General features: G+C 35.9%; 1 protein-coding gene across 4 annotated transcripts in view; it reads right to left on the bottom strand.

Moving 5' to 3' along the window:
* Positions 1 to 15,809, bottom strand: part of PDS5A (PDS5 cohesin associated factor A) — a 72,321-nt gene that overhangs the window by 6,411 nt on the left and 50,101 nt on the right. For all 4 annotated transcript variants that reach the window (XM_040699017.2, NM_001012580.2, XM_040699018.2 and 1 more), the window contains exons 19-31: positions 14,529 to 14,689; positions 12,575 to 12,698; positions 11,205 to 11,363; positions 10,882 to 10,950; positions 10,081 to 10,217; positions 9,259 to 9,382; positions 8,802 to 9,006; positions 8,097 to 8,211; positions 6,337 to 6,469; positions 5,593 to 5,712; positions 4,322 to 4,384; positions 681 to 826; positions 196 to 301 (exon numbers count right to left, since the gene is read on the bottom strand). In XM_040699017.2, the coding sequence (XP_040554951.1) occupies positions 196 to 301; positions 681 to 826; positions 4,322 to 4,384; positions 5,593 to 5,712; positions 6,337 to 6,469; positions 8,097 to 8,211; positions 8,802 to 9,006; positions 9,259 to 9,382; positions 10,081 to 10,217; positions 10,882 to 10,950; positions 11,205 to 11,363; positions 12,575 to 12,698; positions 14,529 to 14,689 (1,662 nt within the window). The remainder of the gene's footprint in view (positions 1 to 195; positions 302 to 680; positions 827 to 4,321; positions 4,385 to 5,592; positions 5,713 to 6,336; positions 6,470 to 8,096; positions 8,212 to 8,801; positions 9,007 to 9,258; positions 9,383 to 10,080; positions 10,218 to 10,881; positions 10,951 to 11,204; positions 11,364 to 12,574; positions 12,699 to 14,528; positions 14,690 to 15,809) is intronic.

The following is a 15,809-nucleotide window of genomic DNA, read 5'->3' as shown; positions in this document are numbered from 1 at the left end:
AAATTACTCTGGATAAAATTAACAATAGTTTTGAAAATCAGAGGAGTTTCATTGGACTAAGAAAACTGTACAGTTACATTAAATGAAATCAGACATTATCAATTCCTCTGAGGCCATCCACAGAGATGTGTACTGAGTGAACACCCATTTCCAAGCTAATTATAGAGATACAGTCCACAAAATCCCCAAACATACCTTATTTTTCACAGGTTCTGTCTTTGCTGGTGTGACTGAAATGATTCGCACAGGGTTTTCATCGTTTTCACTGACACCAGTTTCTGATATATCTGAACTTTGTTCCCTGGTAGCATAATTGAAGACAAAATAAAGCCAAGATACACAAAACAGAAAACAAAATGTTTGCAACTTTTTAAGCCAAGTCCCTTATCACCAACGCAGTGTCATGTAATTATTTTCACAAACATTATAAGCGTTACTCTTATGTTATTATATCTTATGTTATTATACTCTTATATTATTATATCTTATGTGAACTAACTCATGTTTCAGATATAAATTTTATCAGATAGAAATAGCCAATTCTAGCAAGGATACAGTGGAAAAATAAAGACCAGCAGTGCTGAAACTGATTTATACAAACATACAAAAGTTTTAAAAATGAAATAGTTCCAAATAAATAATCAAGATCATTTCAGTGTATGCCATGCATACTTCTGTACCTTGATCTGTTTCCTGCAGAAGAGCTCAGCTCAGAGTTTACACTGATATTGCTTCCAGTCTCTGATCCTGTAGTTCTAATATACGGTCTCCTTCCAGTTGCAGACAATGGCTTGTTTACTGTACCTAACACACCAGTTGGTTTTGGCTAAAAGAAAATGGTTTGATTTTAAAAATAGGAATTTCAGACACATTTTTAAAATATTTTCTTGAATATTTAAAAACACTGTTTCTGAATTAACAGTCTCAGTCGTGATGCCATAAGTTTAACGATGAGGTTTGTAGCTCTAACTAACAAGCAGTCCATCACACTTTTATTTCTCATCATTTAATGGGAATTCATCAATTGTTCTCTTTCCTACTTTGAACTGATAGTGCTTAGAAAAGCATCAACAAGAGACCGAGTGTTGGATAATTCTAGATGATCAAAAGGATGTAGCAAGATCCCATATTTGCAAAGCAAAACATCTCTGGGAAAAAGCACTTGAAAATGTAATACAGAATTGGGTTCATTGCACCAGTAGAAAATGCATACATTTCTACTTCACAGAAAGCAGGTGTATAGAATCATAGAACAACCTGAGTTGGAACGCACCCACAAGGATTCACTGAATCCAATTCCTGGCTCAGCACAGAACTACCCAACGTGCAAACCATACTTCTGAGGGGGTCATCCAAATGCTTCTTGAACTTTGGCAGCTTGGTACTATGACCACTGCCCTAGGGAGACTGTGCCAGTGCCCGACAACCCTCTGATGAAGAATCACAGAGGTTGGAAGGGACCTCAAGAGATTTTCAAGTCCAACCCCCCTGCTAATACAGGTTCTCTACAATATGTCACACAGGTACGTATCCAGATGGGTCTTGAATATCTCCATAGAAGGAGGCTCCACTACCTCTCTGAGCAACCTGTTCTAGTGCTCCATCACCCTTACTGTAAAGAAGTTCTTCTGCATGTTTGTATGTAACTTCCTATGTTCAAGTTTTAGGCCATTACTCCTTGTCCTATTGCTACGCACATCCTAGAAGAGCCTTGCCTCATACATTTGCCTTCTACTTTCCTTCAGATATTTATAAACATTTATCAGATCCCAACTTAGTCTTGATGTTTTGCCCTCTACACCCTTCCCTGTCTTTGTAGCCCTTCTTCAGGACCCCTCTTATGAGTTTTATGTAATTGCTATACTGTCATACCTAAAATTGTACAGTGCTCGAGGTGAAGCTGCACAGCACAGAGCACAGTGGGACAACCCCTTCCCTTGCACGGCTGGCAGTGCTGGGCCTCACATATCTGAGGGTATGGTTGGCCTTTTCAAGCTGCCAAGGAACGCTGTTAAGTTAAAATTTGTTAATACACCATCTACACTGTGGTACACTGATACAGGGATGGTATTTTATATCTTGCTATGGCTGTTGAATGATTTGATCAGGCTGAATAGGCTGTAAGATTTTTCTGTCCCTTAAGAAAACTTCTTTGACTTCTCTCAACTAACGTGTCATATTCTTAATGTAATTTTGTGTTTCCTTGGAGATTAATGCATTCTCACAAGAAAGATTAATTTCCATGCATGGAAGCTGAAGGATGAAGAGAGGGATACCACAGATATTAGGTAACATTTGGCCACCAAAAGGCAACATCTCTGTAAAAAGCCTGTTACTGAAGACTGAGTCAGTAGCTGCATCATCCTTGTGCTAATACTGCACAATATTTACTTGTTCTTGTAACATGTTTTATTTGCTCAAAATACTGGGTATTTTTGGACAATAGGAAGCATTTGGTGCAACTCAGGTGAGAGAGAAAAATGTTTGAGAGAGAAAATATTTAAGAGAGAAAAGAAAGTACTTCACAAACAGACTGTAAACAAGAGGTTGTGAAGGCACAGTATCAGTAGGTTCAAAACAAGAGCAGACAAATTTGTGAACAACTCCATAAACAGATATCAAAACCAAGAGGCAGAGATACAGAGTCTAGCACTGCATTAGAAATTATAAATGCTGGGAAGCATAAAAAATAAAGTGGCTAGGACTGCCTGATCATGTTAATTTGGTCACTGGGTGAAAGAAGGCCAGCAGAAACATTGGTCTGATTCAATGGGGTATTTTTATACATCTGTGTTTTTTGAAAGAGAAGTAAGACAGAAAAACAAGCATCTATGTATTCTATTGGAGCATGGAATGAAAGTTTATTTTCCCAAAACACTGACAAGTACTTAAATAATGCTAACTTGACACAGGACACCCTCCACTCTTGATTCCCTATACAACTCTATTCTAAGAGAGTATGAGAGAAAAAAATATAACTAAAAAATCCTGCTATATTATGGTAAGACACCTTCGCAGCCTTATTTGCTGAATACTTTGTCAAAAGAGAAATGTTCTACATTTATGCAACCAACTACAAACTCTTGATATATTTGAATAGAACTGAAGAAAAGTGAAACAATTACAATAGTAAACAGATAACCACCAGCCTACTACCAACTGCTGTCTAAGAAGGAATAGCTTAAAGAAGGTGGTCTTCTGCCTGCTTCCTCTCTTCCTAACACAAAATACCAACGCTTGCTAAATGAGCACACAACTATTTACATACCCCTGTCCCTATTTTCCTGCCAGTGGAACAAGCTTAACCAGCTCACTGAGCAGCATCCAGGCTAGTGTTGAAGCGTGAACACAAAATGAAGAGATACAGTATTCTGCCAGCTGAGCAGAACTCACCCACATGAACTGCTCTGATAGCAGGAGTTTTTGTAAAGAACAAAGAACAGCATGAGGAGCAGCCGTTTGAGATGGTAAGGCTATTGACAGAGTGATTGTTTCTACCCTTAAAATGAACCACTACTACAAAGTTCTGATCTTACTGAAGACTTTAGAAACTAATGCAGTAAATAGTTCACCAAACACAAAACATGAAAATTAACAAAAACATATGAAATTTATATTAGAGACATAATTTATACTGTTCTTTTACAGGTCAGCCAGCATTGTTTCACTAAGTTCAAGGAAACAATCTGCTAGCTTTGTGAGCTACTATAAAAAGTATTCCAACGGGCTTTAAATGTAACCTAGGAATCCCAAGAAAGAATCACCCTAAAAAAGAGTGGCGGGTAGAAAACTGGAATAGACTGTTGCTTATGTTTTCCTCCCCACTAGAAAGACATGGTATTTTCTCTCCCACATGGAGTGTCAGCCAAATTTATATCTGAATTAAAATGAGCTGATTAGAAGGATGCAGACATTTGCAGTTAAATTCAACAACTTTAGCAGCTATATTGAAAGTAGTAAGATGACAAATCTAAGATAATCAATCCTAGCAACATCACAGATTAAGTATCTGAATTACAATTTTGTGCCACGGTTATTTGAATAAAGAAAAAACCTGTTACTATGTGAAAAACAATCCAGAACCTACGCCTCTGTTACCTTTGTGTTCTCCATCCTCTGTACTACCTTTGTGTTCTGTCTGCACCAAGTAGTATATGGAGTTAGAAGCATTCATGATTCCCTCAAATGAATGAATGATGAATCACTGCACACAAATTCTTCATACAATTTTGATAGTATCACCGTTCTCTCAATGATTTATTATCAAGCTAAGTAGAACATTTAAAATCACAATAATCTTCAAATTGACAGAATACAGTACCTTTCCTGTCAAAAGAAGAACTCTTGTCTCTTCTGAAATGTAATTCCGGTCATTGGAAAAATCCTATTAAAAAAACCCCAAAAATTAATTTGCATCTGATCTCTCAATCTTGCTGTTGCTTTTATTCAGACATGTGATTGATTTCTCAAGTGCAATGGCACTAAGCAGCCACAGAATCACAGAGGGGCTTGAGTTGAAAAGGACCTCAAAGATCATCCATTTCCAATGCCCCTGCTGTGGGCAGGGTTGCTACCTACTAGGATTGGTCTATCCAGGGCCTCAACCTTCTACTGATAATGAATAAATCTAATAAAGATCAGTTATGCTAATACTTCGGAGGAGATCCGTAGCAACCATTACTAACTGTGTGTGGCACACGTGGAGCTGGGATTTACAGTTTTTTCTTCTTAAATAACACGCATGACTTGAAATGAAGCAAAATTGACCTCCCTCTTGCTTCACTTCCATCTTTTTATGGGAAGTCCAAAGAGAGAACAGGCGCTGTCTTCTCTAGAACAATTGGAAGTTGTGAACTTTGTCACTCTGACTACAGTTTACAGAGACAAAACACTACATCTGAATGCAGGCGTCTATCATAGACATCAGCTCCCCATCACAGTGGCATCAATCAAATCAGAATTAATTAACTGGACTGTATTTTGTTTAAATGGGCTCTGGAAAGGCAGTTAACAGTCTGAGATGGTAAAAAGATGTGAAATGCATTGCTTGGTATGATCAAAACTAGTATAGGCAATTATCATGGTTCCACTTACACTTTTTTAAAAATATGTCTCTGAAGTAACATTAGCATTATTGCTGACAGTAGAGATATACTCACTAGGACTATTGCTGGGCAATAAGAGGACTGATTTGTGCATCAAACAAAATAGCCAGTTATTAACAGCTAAAAACATATCACAGATAAACTCAAAATGTTCCTTTATTCTTTTTTGGCTGTTTTGCATTCTAATTAAATATACAGTCAGAATATACATACAACCCCATATATTCAGATGAACACATACAACACTTCAATGGAATGATTTAGCAATATCTGCCAGCATATTGATGTTTACTCTAAATAACTCTCACCAGGTCACAAACATTTCTGGCAAATGTTAGCTGAGACACAGCCAGCTTATCATACAGTCGGTGATACCAACTATATTGTTGAGGATAAAATATATGCCTTTTCCTGTAACATGATCTCAACTGTAACAATCAAAGAATTTCCCCCTATTACTCTGGAAATTAAATTAATAAAAATTTACCTTTTCAGGTTGTGTAAAAAATTTGGTTGGCAATACAGGGTCCTTTGGTGAATCTGCATTGCATAAAGCACTTTTGCTGTTGATTACACACAGTGCTACATCACATACTGTATAAAGTTTCTGAAGAAAAAAAGAAAATTATGCTTTAGGAATTACTTGCTGTGCAGAGAAAGCAGTTCTTTAGCAAATTGAATCTGTATGTGAAATAACCACTCCTAAGGACATATTTTGTAATTACATCAATAACCATGCTGTTGGCTCTGAAAACAGAGAATTCCTCATTTTTCATATTACACTATTTAATAAAACATAATAAAACTACAGACATCTAAGCTGTACAATAGAAGCTCTTAATCAAATCACAAAAAAATCATAAATGGTTTCTCTTCTCAGCTGGTAACTGATGTATTTAACAGCGGCCATATACTACTGTATTTCCTCAACAACAGAAAATAATTATGATGGAAAATTAGGTATTTGGAATTAAAATAAGCACTAGGGAATAACAGGAATATTTAACCAATTTTGTTTAATAACTTCTCTGGTGCTGTGTACTGGCTGAGATCAACAAGTTTCGGAAGGAATGAGATTGGTAGCATACAGACAATGCTTGCAATTAGCACACTCTAAAAGAATTTAAACGTCTAAGCTAATGCTTTTGCATTTCCTGTAAATCCAGTCCAGCAAGTAGCTTGTGAAACCCTTAGCCCATCACCAAACGCTTATCTGCACTGCACTTCTTACCTCATTGGCCTTTGGCTCATCAGGAGACTGGGCATCTCGTGTAAGCTTGATGTTTTCTGCCATCTTTTTCATGAAGGCATGGCTATTGTTCTCATTCTTTGTCATTAAAACTTCAAGCATGAACCACAGGCACCTAAAAAACCATAAAACCACAGTCACATTCCAACTTTTATACAGTAGCTTTTTTGGAAAGAAAACAGAATGTCAGCTGTGCTAGCTTTTCCTTAAGCATCCAAGTCGATTTAAAAAATCATGAACAGATAGCATCCAAAAAAGAGAATAGAGTCTAGACCTTTAATTATAACTGTTTCAGTCATACTCTTCAGAATAGAAAGAAGAATTCCAGCACCTTGTAGATGGAATTCTACAATCTCTATCTCAGGGTATGATACTGCCAACAATGTATCATGACCACACAAAACTAGTTTAAACTATACAACTGCTCAACTGTTGCCCACACTACATACACTACTACACTGAAACAGACATACTAGAGGATCCTAAGTGAATAGGCCAGATATGGCTGATGCAATAGAAGAACAGTCACACAAAGAAAGTTCATTCTTTGCATGCACTTCATTATTTCTTTGGAATGTAAATTCAGAGGTAAAATACACTTTTTTGAGAGAGAAACAAAAACAAAAACAAACATAACTCTACAGGACAGCCTTAAAAGATGTTGTAAGTGTAAATATCCCAAATTACGAATAAGGAACTCACTAAGCACGTATTTACTTTACTTGACTATACTTAGGCCACATAAAACTCAAGATGAACTGAGGAGACAACTGCAAAACACACTGCCAGCCTGCTTCTACAAGTGCATAAGCATCTATGTCAGCACTTGAAAATGAACACTGTGACTGTCAGAAGTCTTGAAAGAAATGCTGTATTATATTAGGAGAAAAATGTTTTGGATTTATCTCAGAAAACTCTTTAGAGTTTCCTGCCAAAATTCCTGCACATAGCATTTCTTTCTTTGGAGCAGTCCTCTCTGGCTAGTTCAGCTGGCCTGTGACAAGAATGAGGGAGGAAATCTGGCAACAAAAGAGAGCTATACAAGGGATGTCCAAAAAAGCTCTGTACACTAGAAAGTACTTCTCAGAGAAAGTATTAACAACTGCAAATCAGAACTTGTTCAATTCTGGATAAAACAGTAAAGTACACAGTGGAGTGCTTTCAGGTGTTGCCAAGAACAAGGAGTCCTCAAAAAAAAAAAAAAAAAAACCCAACAAAAACAATGCAGACTTGATTATTAGATAAGAAATCTTTCTTGACTCCAGATTCTGACCAGGTGTGAGTCAACTAACTCAGAAATCAGAAGAAATTCGAGTTTTCAATTAAAGAAAAAGAAAAAATCAGACTGGGATTCTCACAGATAACGGTGCAAAAAGAATTAAGATATAAACATGTATATTTGTGCAAATAATTGTTTTTCTTATTATACATATATTGTAGTATGTCACTAAATGTGCTTTTATGGTACCAAAACAAGTTAGCTTACAGCTCCATCCAAAATGAATACTAACGAAAAACAAAACACCAAAAACAAAGAATGGTGATGTGGAGAGAGGGATGCCTAAACAGTTAATAAAGGTTAGAGGTTACCATTTAGTCTTTCAGAATATACTGCTAAGCAGTTTCTGAAGTTTTCTTCCAAGACTGATGTTTTGCAATATGCTGTCGATAAAACAAGAGTCCATTTTCCTAATAATTTTTTCCAAGCACAGGCAATAGTTCTAGAATCATTTAACACTTACTCTTTGACATCACGAAGCTGATCAACATCCTGAGGTTTTGTGAAATCTGGATCATGTGCCAGTAAATGAATCATATATGGTACCACATATTCAGGCAGCAAGGACAGCAATTTTTCTGCAGTAAGAAACAAAAATCATAACTAATCTCTTTGTTACACATACATACAGACATGCATCACAAGACAAAATATTGTCAAGTATTACTTTTCCAAATACAGAACATAAGACTTCGATCTGCATTCTTTTTCCTGCAGATTCTACTTTCCATGAATCGTAGAATGGTTTGGGTTGCAAGGGACCATTAAGATCACCTGGTTCTGACCCTCCTGCTATAGGCAGAGACACCTCCCATTAGACCAGGTTGCCCCATCATTAAATATAAATGAGTTTTACTACTTCAAAACTATTTGGCCCCACATCAGGAAGAGATCATAAAACCTAACATATTTTTCAAGCAAAACAGCTACCAGAATAACAGCACCGTACTTTAAATGTATATTTCGCAGCAATATACAGAGAAGTATTTTATGGTTAACGCTAAAGTAAATTTAGGTAATTTGGGTGTGATAAATATATTAAAAAAATGAGAAAACAAATTAAACTTTGTATTTATTTAGAAAAGCGATTTGCTTAACTTTTAATGATTACTTCTTCCAATTTAGCATTCAACTACTGTATTCTTCACAATTCTACTGAAACACTAACCGTTAGCCATAGGATTCTGCTTAATATACTCTCTTCGTATACTGATGTTTTTAAGCAAGCACTGTCTGGCATGTGCTCTTCTCTCTTTCACAGGATCTTTGGCACACAAAGCAAAGATTGCCATATATTCCAAAGGGAGCAGTAATTTCACAAGTGCTTTATGCAGTTTCTGGGCAAATATCTGCCTCACTTGGTAGCACTCATCCTATAACAAAATGAAACGTGAAAATGCAACCATAATAATCTTGTTTAAAACAAAACAAAAATGAAAAACATCCAACTGGAATGATGAGGAGACATGTTTTAAAAATATCAACAAGTGTCATACAATAAATATTTGAAGCTTCAAGAACTCTTGCAATGAGCAATATTAAATAATCAATTCAGCAGCAACAAAAGCTCGGATGTAAGGACTTTGAACTCTGAGAATCACTTCAATATAAAAGTAGTTACTTACATTAATGACGAGCGCACAGAGTTGGAACTGTTCTGGGGTAATTATTTCATGGTAACATGGTTCCTGTGCAAGCTTCATTATTGCACTGCCAGCAGCTAATCGTAGTCGAGACATATCGGATTTACTATACAAACAAGAGGGAAAAACCCCAAAACTCTGCTTAAATTACTTGCATATCACAATTTCTTTCTTCTTATAAGACCATTCAATGAGCAATCAAGGCTTTTCCCAGTCCGATCAGCCCACAGCTCAATAGCCTCATATTGTTATATTAACCCAATGACATTTGTGAAAATAAGGTGCTCTGCTTTCCCCCCAGAAACGTAATTCCAGTAAAACAGTGAAATTAGAAGAATCAAACTTCTTTTTTGCATACTACTATGTAAATCAAAGCAACTTGTTTGCTACAGATTTCCCTTACCCTCTGAATGGAGATGTGGTGTAAAGTAACCCCACACTGAAAGATGCTCCACCCAAAACTGCCCCAGTTTAAATGCATTAAATCTGATCGTACAGCTGTTTTAAAAGGAACTCCTTCAGGTCTCTCTGGAATGTCTTTTACTAGCAAGATATCTACAGTGTTCTAAGCTAGTTTATGAGTAGACTGCAAGAAAGAACCGATACCAAGAATATTTTCATATGCACCATTCCACTCCTAGATTTTAAACTCCAGTCAGATCCACCTCCTATTATTCAATATTACCGAACGTTATATATATATATATAACACCTTAAGAGTCTAAAAGGGCTCAAAGAATTACAGTTTTTAATATGCAATTCCACAACAATATTATTACAAGCCTAAAGGTAACAGAATCTGACCTGATTCGCTTCTGTTCTGTCAAGTCTCCTTCACTGACAAGCATAGCTGATAACAATCGGAGTGTGGAATTTGCAGATTTTGACTGGTTGTTTTTCATACCCAGCAGCCAGCGTACCAAAAGTTTAATTGCTTGCACCTTTCAAAAATGGACAAACAAACAATGAACGTACTTTCTAGACTTGGTATGTGCTACAGACTATTTCTGTCAAATTGAAACTTCCAAAGACTCCTACTTATTAGAGTTGATGTATTTCAAAAGGAACAGAAGGAAGCAGTAATACTTACAGAAAGAGAAAGAAACTATCAACTATGGTTCAGTGCCTTCTCACAAATACTCAGTGATACCTGCTACGTTATCAAAAATGAAAGCAACTAGACAAACCTTTCTGAAAACACCCACAACTAGAATCACAGTAATAGCCTATCAAAGAGAACAAAGAAAATTCAGAGTCTCAATTTATTTCAACTTTATTTACAGCCAGTAAAGACTAATTACCTCTCTTACAAGGAAAACTACAACTTTTGCTTGTCTTAATTTTCTCACTGTTCAATATATTCAGCATCAGTAAATGAAGACACCAAAACGCATGGTTTCCACCAGTTTTGTAATGGTGTATTTATATAATTGACAGTAAGTCTAGAACAGTACTTCTAAAAAAAAAAAAAAACCCTAATACAAAAGTAATTAAAGAGATTTACTACACTGTAAAGAGATTTATCAAACTCTCCACTGCACAACTTCAAAATAGTATCCTTTTAAACTCGAATATATACATTATTATTGGGAGCTGACCATTCACCTTTGCTAGTACTTCTGGAGACACCTCTTCATCTGGAGACCACAACTTTCCATTTTTCTCACCTGTTGACTACAGATACTCATGTAAGTTTAAGAACTGGTTCAACCCATACAGAAAATGTAGAGAAACAAAACAGAGTTTTGGACTGAACTTTCTTTCATACAGAAGATTTTTCTATGATGTGACATCTCATTACAAGTCATTTATAGAACATCCCTTTTTGAACTGTTTTGCAAATACAAAGCAAAACAAAACAGCTCTGCTTCCCAGAAACAAAGAAAACTGTAAGGGCTTAACAAAAAAAAAAAAAAAGAAAATCTTACCCTGTCATTCATTAGAAGATCTTTTACAATGAAATTTGCAACAACAGATTTCATTGGAGAAGCAAACTGGTCTGGAGCCAACATAGAAATGTGACCCAGTGAGACTAATGGAGTTATAAGTTGTTCTGGTACATCAGCATTCAAACTTCTACTAAGAGGCTGAGGGAAAAAAAAAAGTACGTATATATTAAAAATGAGCTATAGATATGTAAATCACAATGTCTGAAAAACAGCTTATTTTAATACTGGGCTGCAGACTTTAACAGTTTGGTTTTTTTTTCATAAGAATTAGTAACATTTGCAACACAGAATGGAGAAAGAATGCAATTCCCCAATTAACAGAATAATTAAATTCTCACATGAGATGGGGCAATATGATTTTGTGTTCTCATCCTGTTTTAACAGTGAAATACATTAAATCCTGAGAGAAATGGGAGAAAACTTGACTCTATGCTCTTCATGAGTTGTGAAAATCTGAACTGTAGCTAACAAATGTCAGAAAATAATGGTAGGTCAAAAAAACAAAAACAAAAACAAACAAAAAAACCCCCCAAAACTAACAACTGTACAGCCCTGTAAATAGGGCTGGTTGTTTCCACTGGTGATCAGTATTTTCCTTCTAGACAACAGTTATGATGATAATTCCATGTTGCTGTATCACTCAGTACCTTTCCACAGTAACCTGATAGTAGAGAAGGGAACACGAACTTGCACTCTCATGTAAGTCTAAGCAGAGAGATCAAACTCTGTAAACTTAATTCAAAGATTTTCACACCACTAAATTATATATACATTCAAAGATGGCCATGGTAGAGAATCTATGACATTTTACAGGTGCATATTAATATTAGTATTGTTTGAGAGCTTATAGTGAAAAGCAACCTCTCTGCCCTACATGTGATTTTCTGCTTTACCATTTCTCTACGTAAGTAGTAACTGAGTTGTAAGCTAGTGTCTTCACTTACAGTTGTGCACTACTCTATTCACTTTCTCAGTGAGAAAGTAATGCACAGACACAGGCCTTAGAGCATGGAAACTCAGTATGGTTTGAAGGGAGAGTAACATCCTCTACATTTAGCATCTGCTACATGCATTCTCATGAGATCTGGTGAGGAGCATTCCAGCACATTTATTTTATTTTCCTCTAACTTCCTCCATATAGACAAAAAAGGAGCACCTATGGATCAGAATATTACAAAGACTACAAGAAACATAAATATTAATAATTTTCTATAGCAAAAGTAATGACTTAACTACCATAGAGCTGTATGCTGACTTCATAAATTATCTGTTAATTAAAAATAGAAATTAATCATTAGTCTCAACCAAGAACAGAAACAAATCCTAAAAACAAAAAAAGCAAGACATACCTCAAAGATCTGAGCAAGTTGCACTTCTTTATTTGAAAATATGGCATGTATACAGTGAACGGCTTGTTTTGCCTGATGGGGAGTGCCTCTTTTTGCTTTCTGATGCAAAATTGGAATTAATGTTCTGTAAACATTAAATAAAATACTTCAAAATACAATATGTGACCTACAAAACACAAAACTTTTCACCTATACAGATACATCTCTACAAAACATGGTCTTACAAACCATGTGTTCCTTTGAAGTCTGTTCAAAAAAGATCATAATAAATTGAAAAGCAAAATGAAATTTTATTTAATATTACCTGCTGAACATCTGACTGCACACAGGCAGAAAAAGGCTCAGAGGGAAAAAAAAATCAAACATGAAAGAAAACAATGATCAAAATAAGGTTATTAAGGTCATAACGTGGGGGGAAACCAACAGTGGGGGTTTGTTATCCCATCAGACTTGGAAGCAACGGGGCTGAAGAAAATTTATATAACCTAGGAACAGCTGTTCAACATTAATGGGTTTATAGGCTTTTACTGCTTTAATTTTGGTCTTTATTTGCAGTGTATGAGCAGATTAGTAACTGCTTTGAGTTTTTGTATTTGAGACCCCCTGAAATCCATTTCTGCTCATCAGTGGTCACTGGAGGAAAGTGCAGGGCAGAAGCCACTGCAGGGACACCCGAGAGTGTGGGAAGACTGGCCTGTCACCTAAGATAGCAACATCTGAGACACTAACTCATGATGTTTAGCACTCAGTAACTGAAGTCAAGATGACAGAATTGCTTACACAACACCTGACACAGAAACATTTCAAAAAATGCTAGTTTCCAGAAAAGCTCATTAACAATAGTGTTCAGTACACAGATTAGTGCTCAGGCTTCACTAACACATTCTCCATAAATGAAAGTAGCAACAACAGGTGGAAGAGAAAAATATTGATAGCATCCTCATCACACAAACCAAGGTAAATCTACATTTTAATGTGTACCTTTATGTGTAGACATGTACAAGTTCACACATGGTCTATCAGTTCTACTGAAAGCAGTGACCGTACTTCAGCAGACTCTAGAACCATTTGGAATTCCCTGTCTATGAAGTGGGGCACAAAACCATTTGTTTCTCATATGAGGAAGAACTTGTGCTACTGTCGGTGAGGCCTACTCCAAAGGACAGCAAGCAGTCTGCATTCAGTTGGTTTAAAAAATGAAAATAAAAAACCCAAACAGGCTAATTGAAACAAAACTCTTTTTCACTCACGATAAACATCACTGAATATATGAAATCTAGAACATCTGCCCGTATTCTGACACGTTTTTGCACAGGATTAATATTGCAAGTATTTCAATATATGAGAACTTGTAATCTCTACTTTATAACCCGGATTAGTTAGTTACTAAAAGGCTCATTTTAACATCTTAGATGTCAGTCACCAAGTTGTAAAGTCTGTGAATACTTAGTAGATTACGTAGTTTAATCAACATTTAAAGCATGAATAGCATGACGACAACATATAGACAGCCATTTAGCCTTTCTTAGAAATGTATGCCTGCTTTTGGAACTTGTTTCAAAACAGAGCTGTTAACTGGAGATTATATTTTCATTCCTTACAACGATAGAAAATATTGTGTAAAGGAAATTATTGTGCCAAGAAATTACATCTCCACCATATTTTTGTTGTTGCTTGTTTTGTAACCTGGGAAACATGCTACACTCAGGTTTTAACATGTCTATTATAAGAGGACTTTTAAAAAGCAGGTAACATCTTAAGTAAATAAACAAATACTGTGAGAAGAGGGAATGAAAAATGAAGTGAGAAACTTTGTGAAAGAATACAAAATGATGGAAGATAAGCTGATTGTATTCACAACACTACAATGTAACTTTAGGGGCAATATACTGAATTAACTACCAAGAGCCAGAACTCCCGGTTTGAGAAACAGCATGTAAAGAAATACACTCACGATCTTATCTGTGGCAGGTCTGTTTCTATTTTGTGACCCGTGTTTCTGAAAATCTGTATGGCTGCCTCAGCTACCTTATCATCTTCCATCCTGAGGCACTGCAGCAGAGACTCATAGGTCTCCGCAGAGTGAAACGAGGTAGGATGTGTAAAGGACAGAACCTGTAGATACATATTAAAACAAAGGTATAAAGGTATATTTCTCCAAGGTCAGTGAATCATCAGAAAAACAAACTTAGAGCTGTTTATGAGCCTCACCATCAACATACATAGCTATTACATGCTTACACATGAGATTATTACACTCAGTAACTCTATTTTTGGAGAAAGTTATGCTGACATTTTCAAATAAATTCATCTACACTTTATTCTTCAAGGCCTCCTTTCCTTCAAACATTTTATAAAATATTATTTGAATATAGAAAAATATCTATTAAAATGAATACTTATCCAAAATTATTCACTTATATTCCAGTCTACTTAAGAAAACTTTTCAACTAAATGTAATTGATCTGAAATCTTAATTTCTTCATCGTCTCTAGTCTCCAAGCAGAAAAGAAACCAAGAAAGTTAAAACAACCACACAAACAGTATTTAATTACTGTCTTTTAATCTAAACTAATGAAATACAGTGCATTCTTTTAAATAGAAGTCATGTTAAATAAAAAACTAAGTGTGCTAGGATTCAAGGAGAGAAAAAACCATTATCCCAGAAGAAAACTGTATTAAGTGTAACAAAGTTCAAACAACACATTGTAGGGAAAACGATTTAAAAAATGCAAGTATTTTGTGTATTTTTTAAGGTTTATCTCATATTGGTTTCTTTGATCAGAGTTGCCTGTATCATTATCTGAAGTAACATTCTAAAAGGTATCCATGTCACAGCAACAAAACCTTCAACCTTAACAGTTTTCTTTTCTGAGCTACATGAACAGATTTTACTTTCTTATGTAATCCTGCATAACTATTTCTAATGCGCTGTTGCAGTTACCAAATTTGGGGCAATACATCTTCCATGAAGTCCAACTCATCCATTCACTCTTGCAAAAGGTCTCAATTACCTAAACTTCCCCTCCATGCCCATCTTTGTTACTGTACTGCCCTCTTTTTAACATATTGAAAATAAACTGCCAAATCCGTCACAGATATTATCCAGATACTTCAAATCCTTCCTTCTCTCCTTCAGGCAATTCTCACTCATCACCCCCTTCCCCCCTTCTTGTCTGCTTTCTGTACAACTGCCACCAAGTGCCAGTTGTACTGGCCACAGCACTGTACAAGC

The sequence above is a fragment of the Gallus gallus genome, chromosome 4 (genome assembly GCF_016699485.2).
Source record: "Gallus gallus isolate bGalGal1 chromosome 4, bGalGal1.mat.broiler.GRCg7b, whole genome shotgun sequence".
Classification (NCBI taxonomy): Eukaryota; Metazoa; Chordata; class Aves; order Galliformes; family Phasianidae; genus Gallus; species Gallus gallus.
The sequence above is the reverse complement of the archived record's forward strand: the minus strand, read 5'-3'. Positions and strand labels throughout refer to the sequence as shown.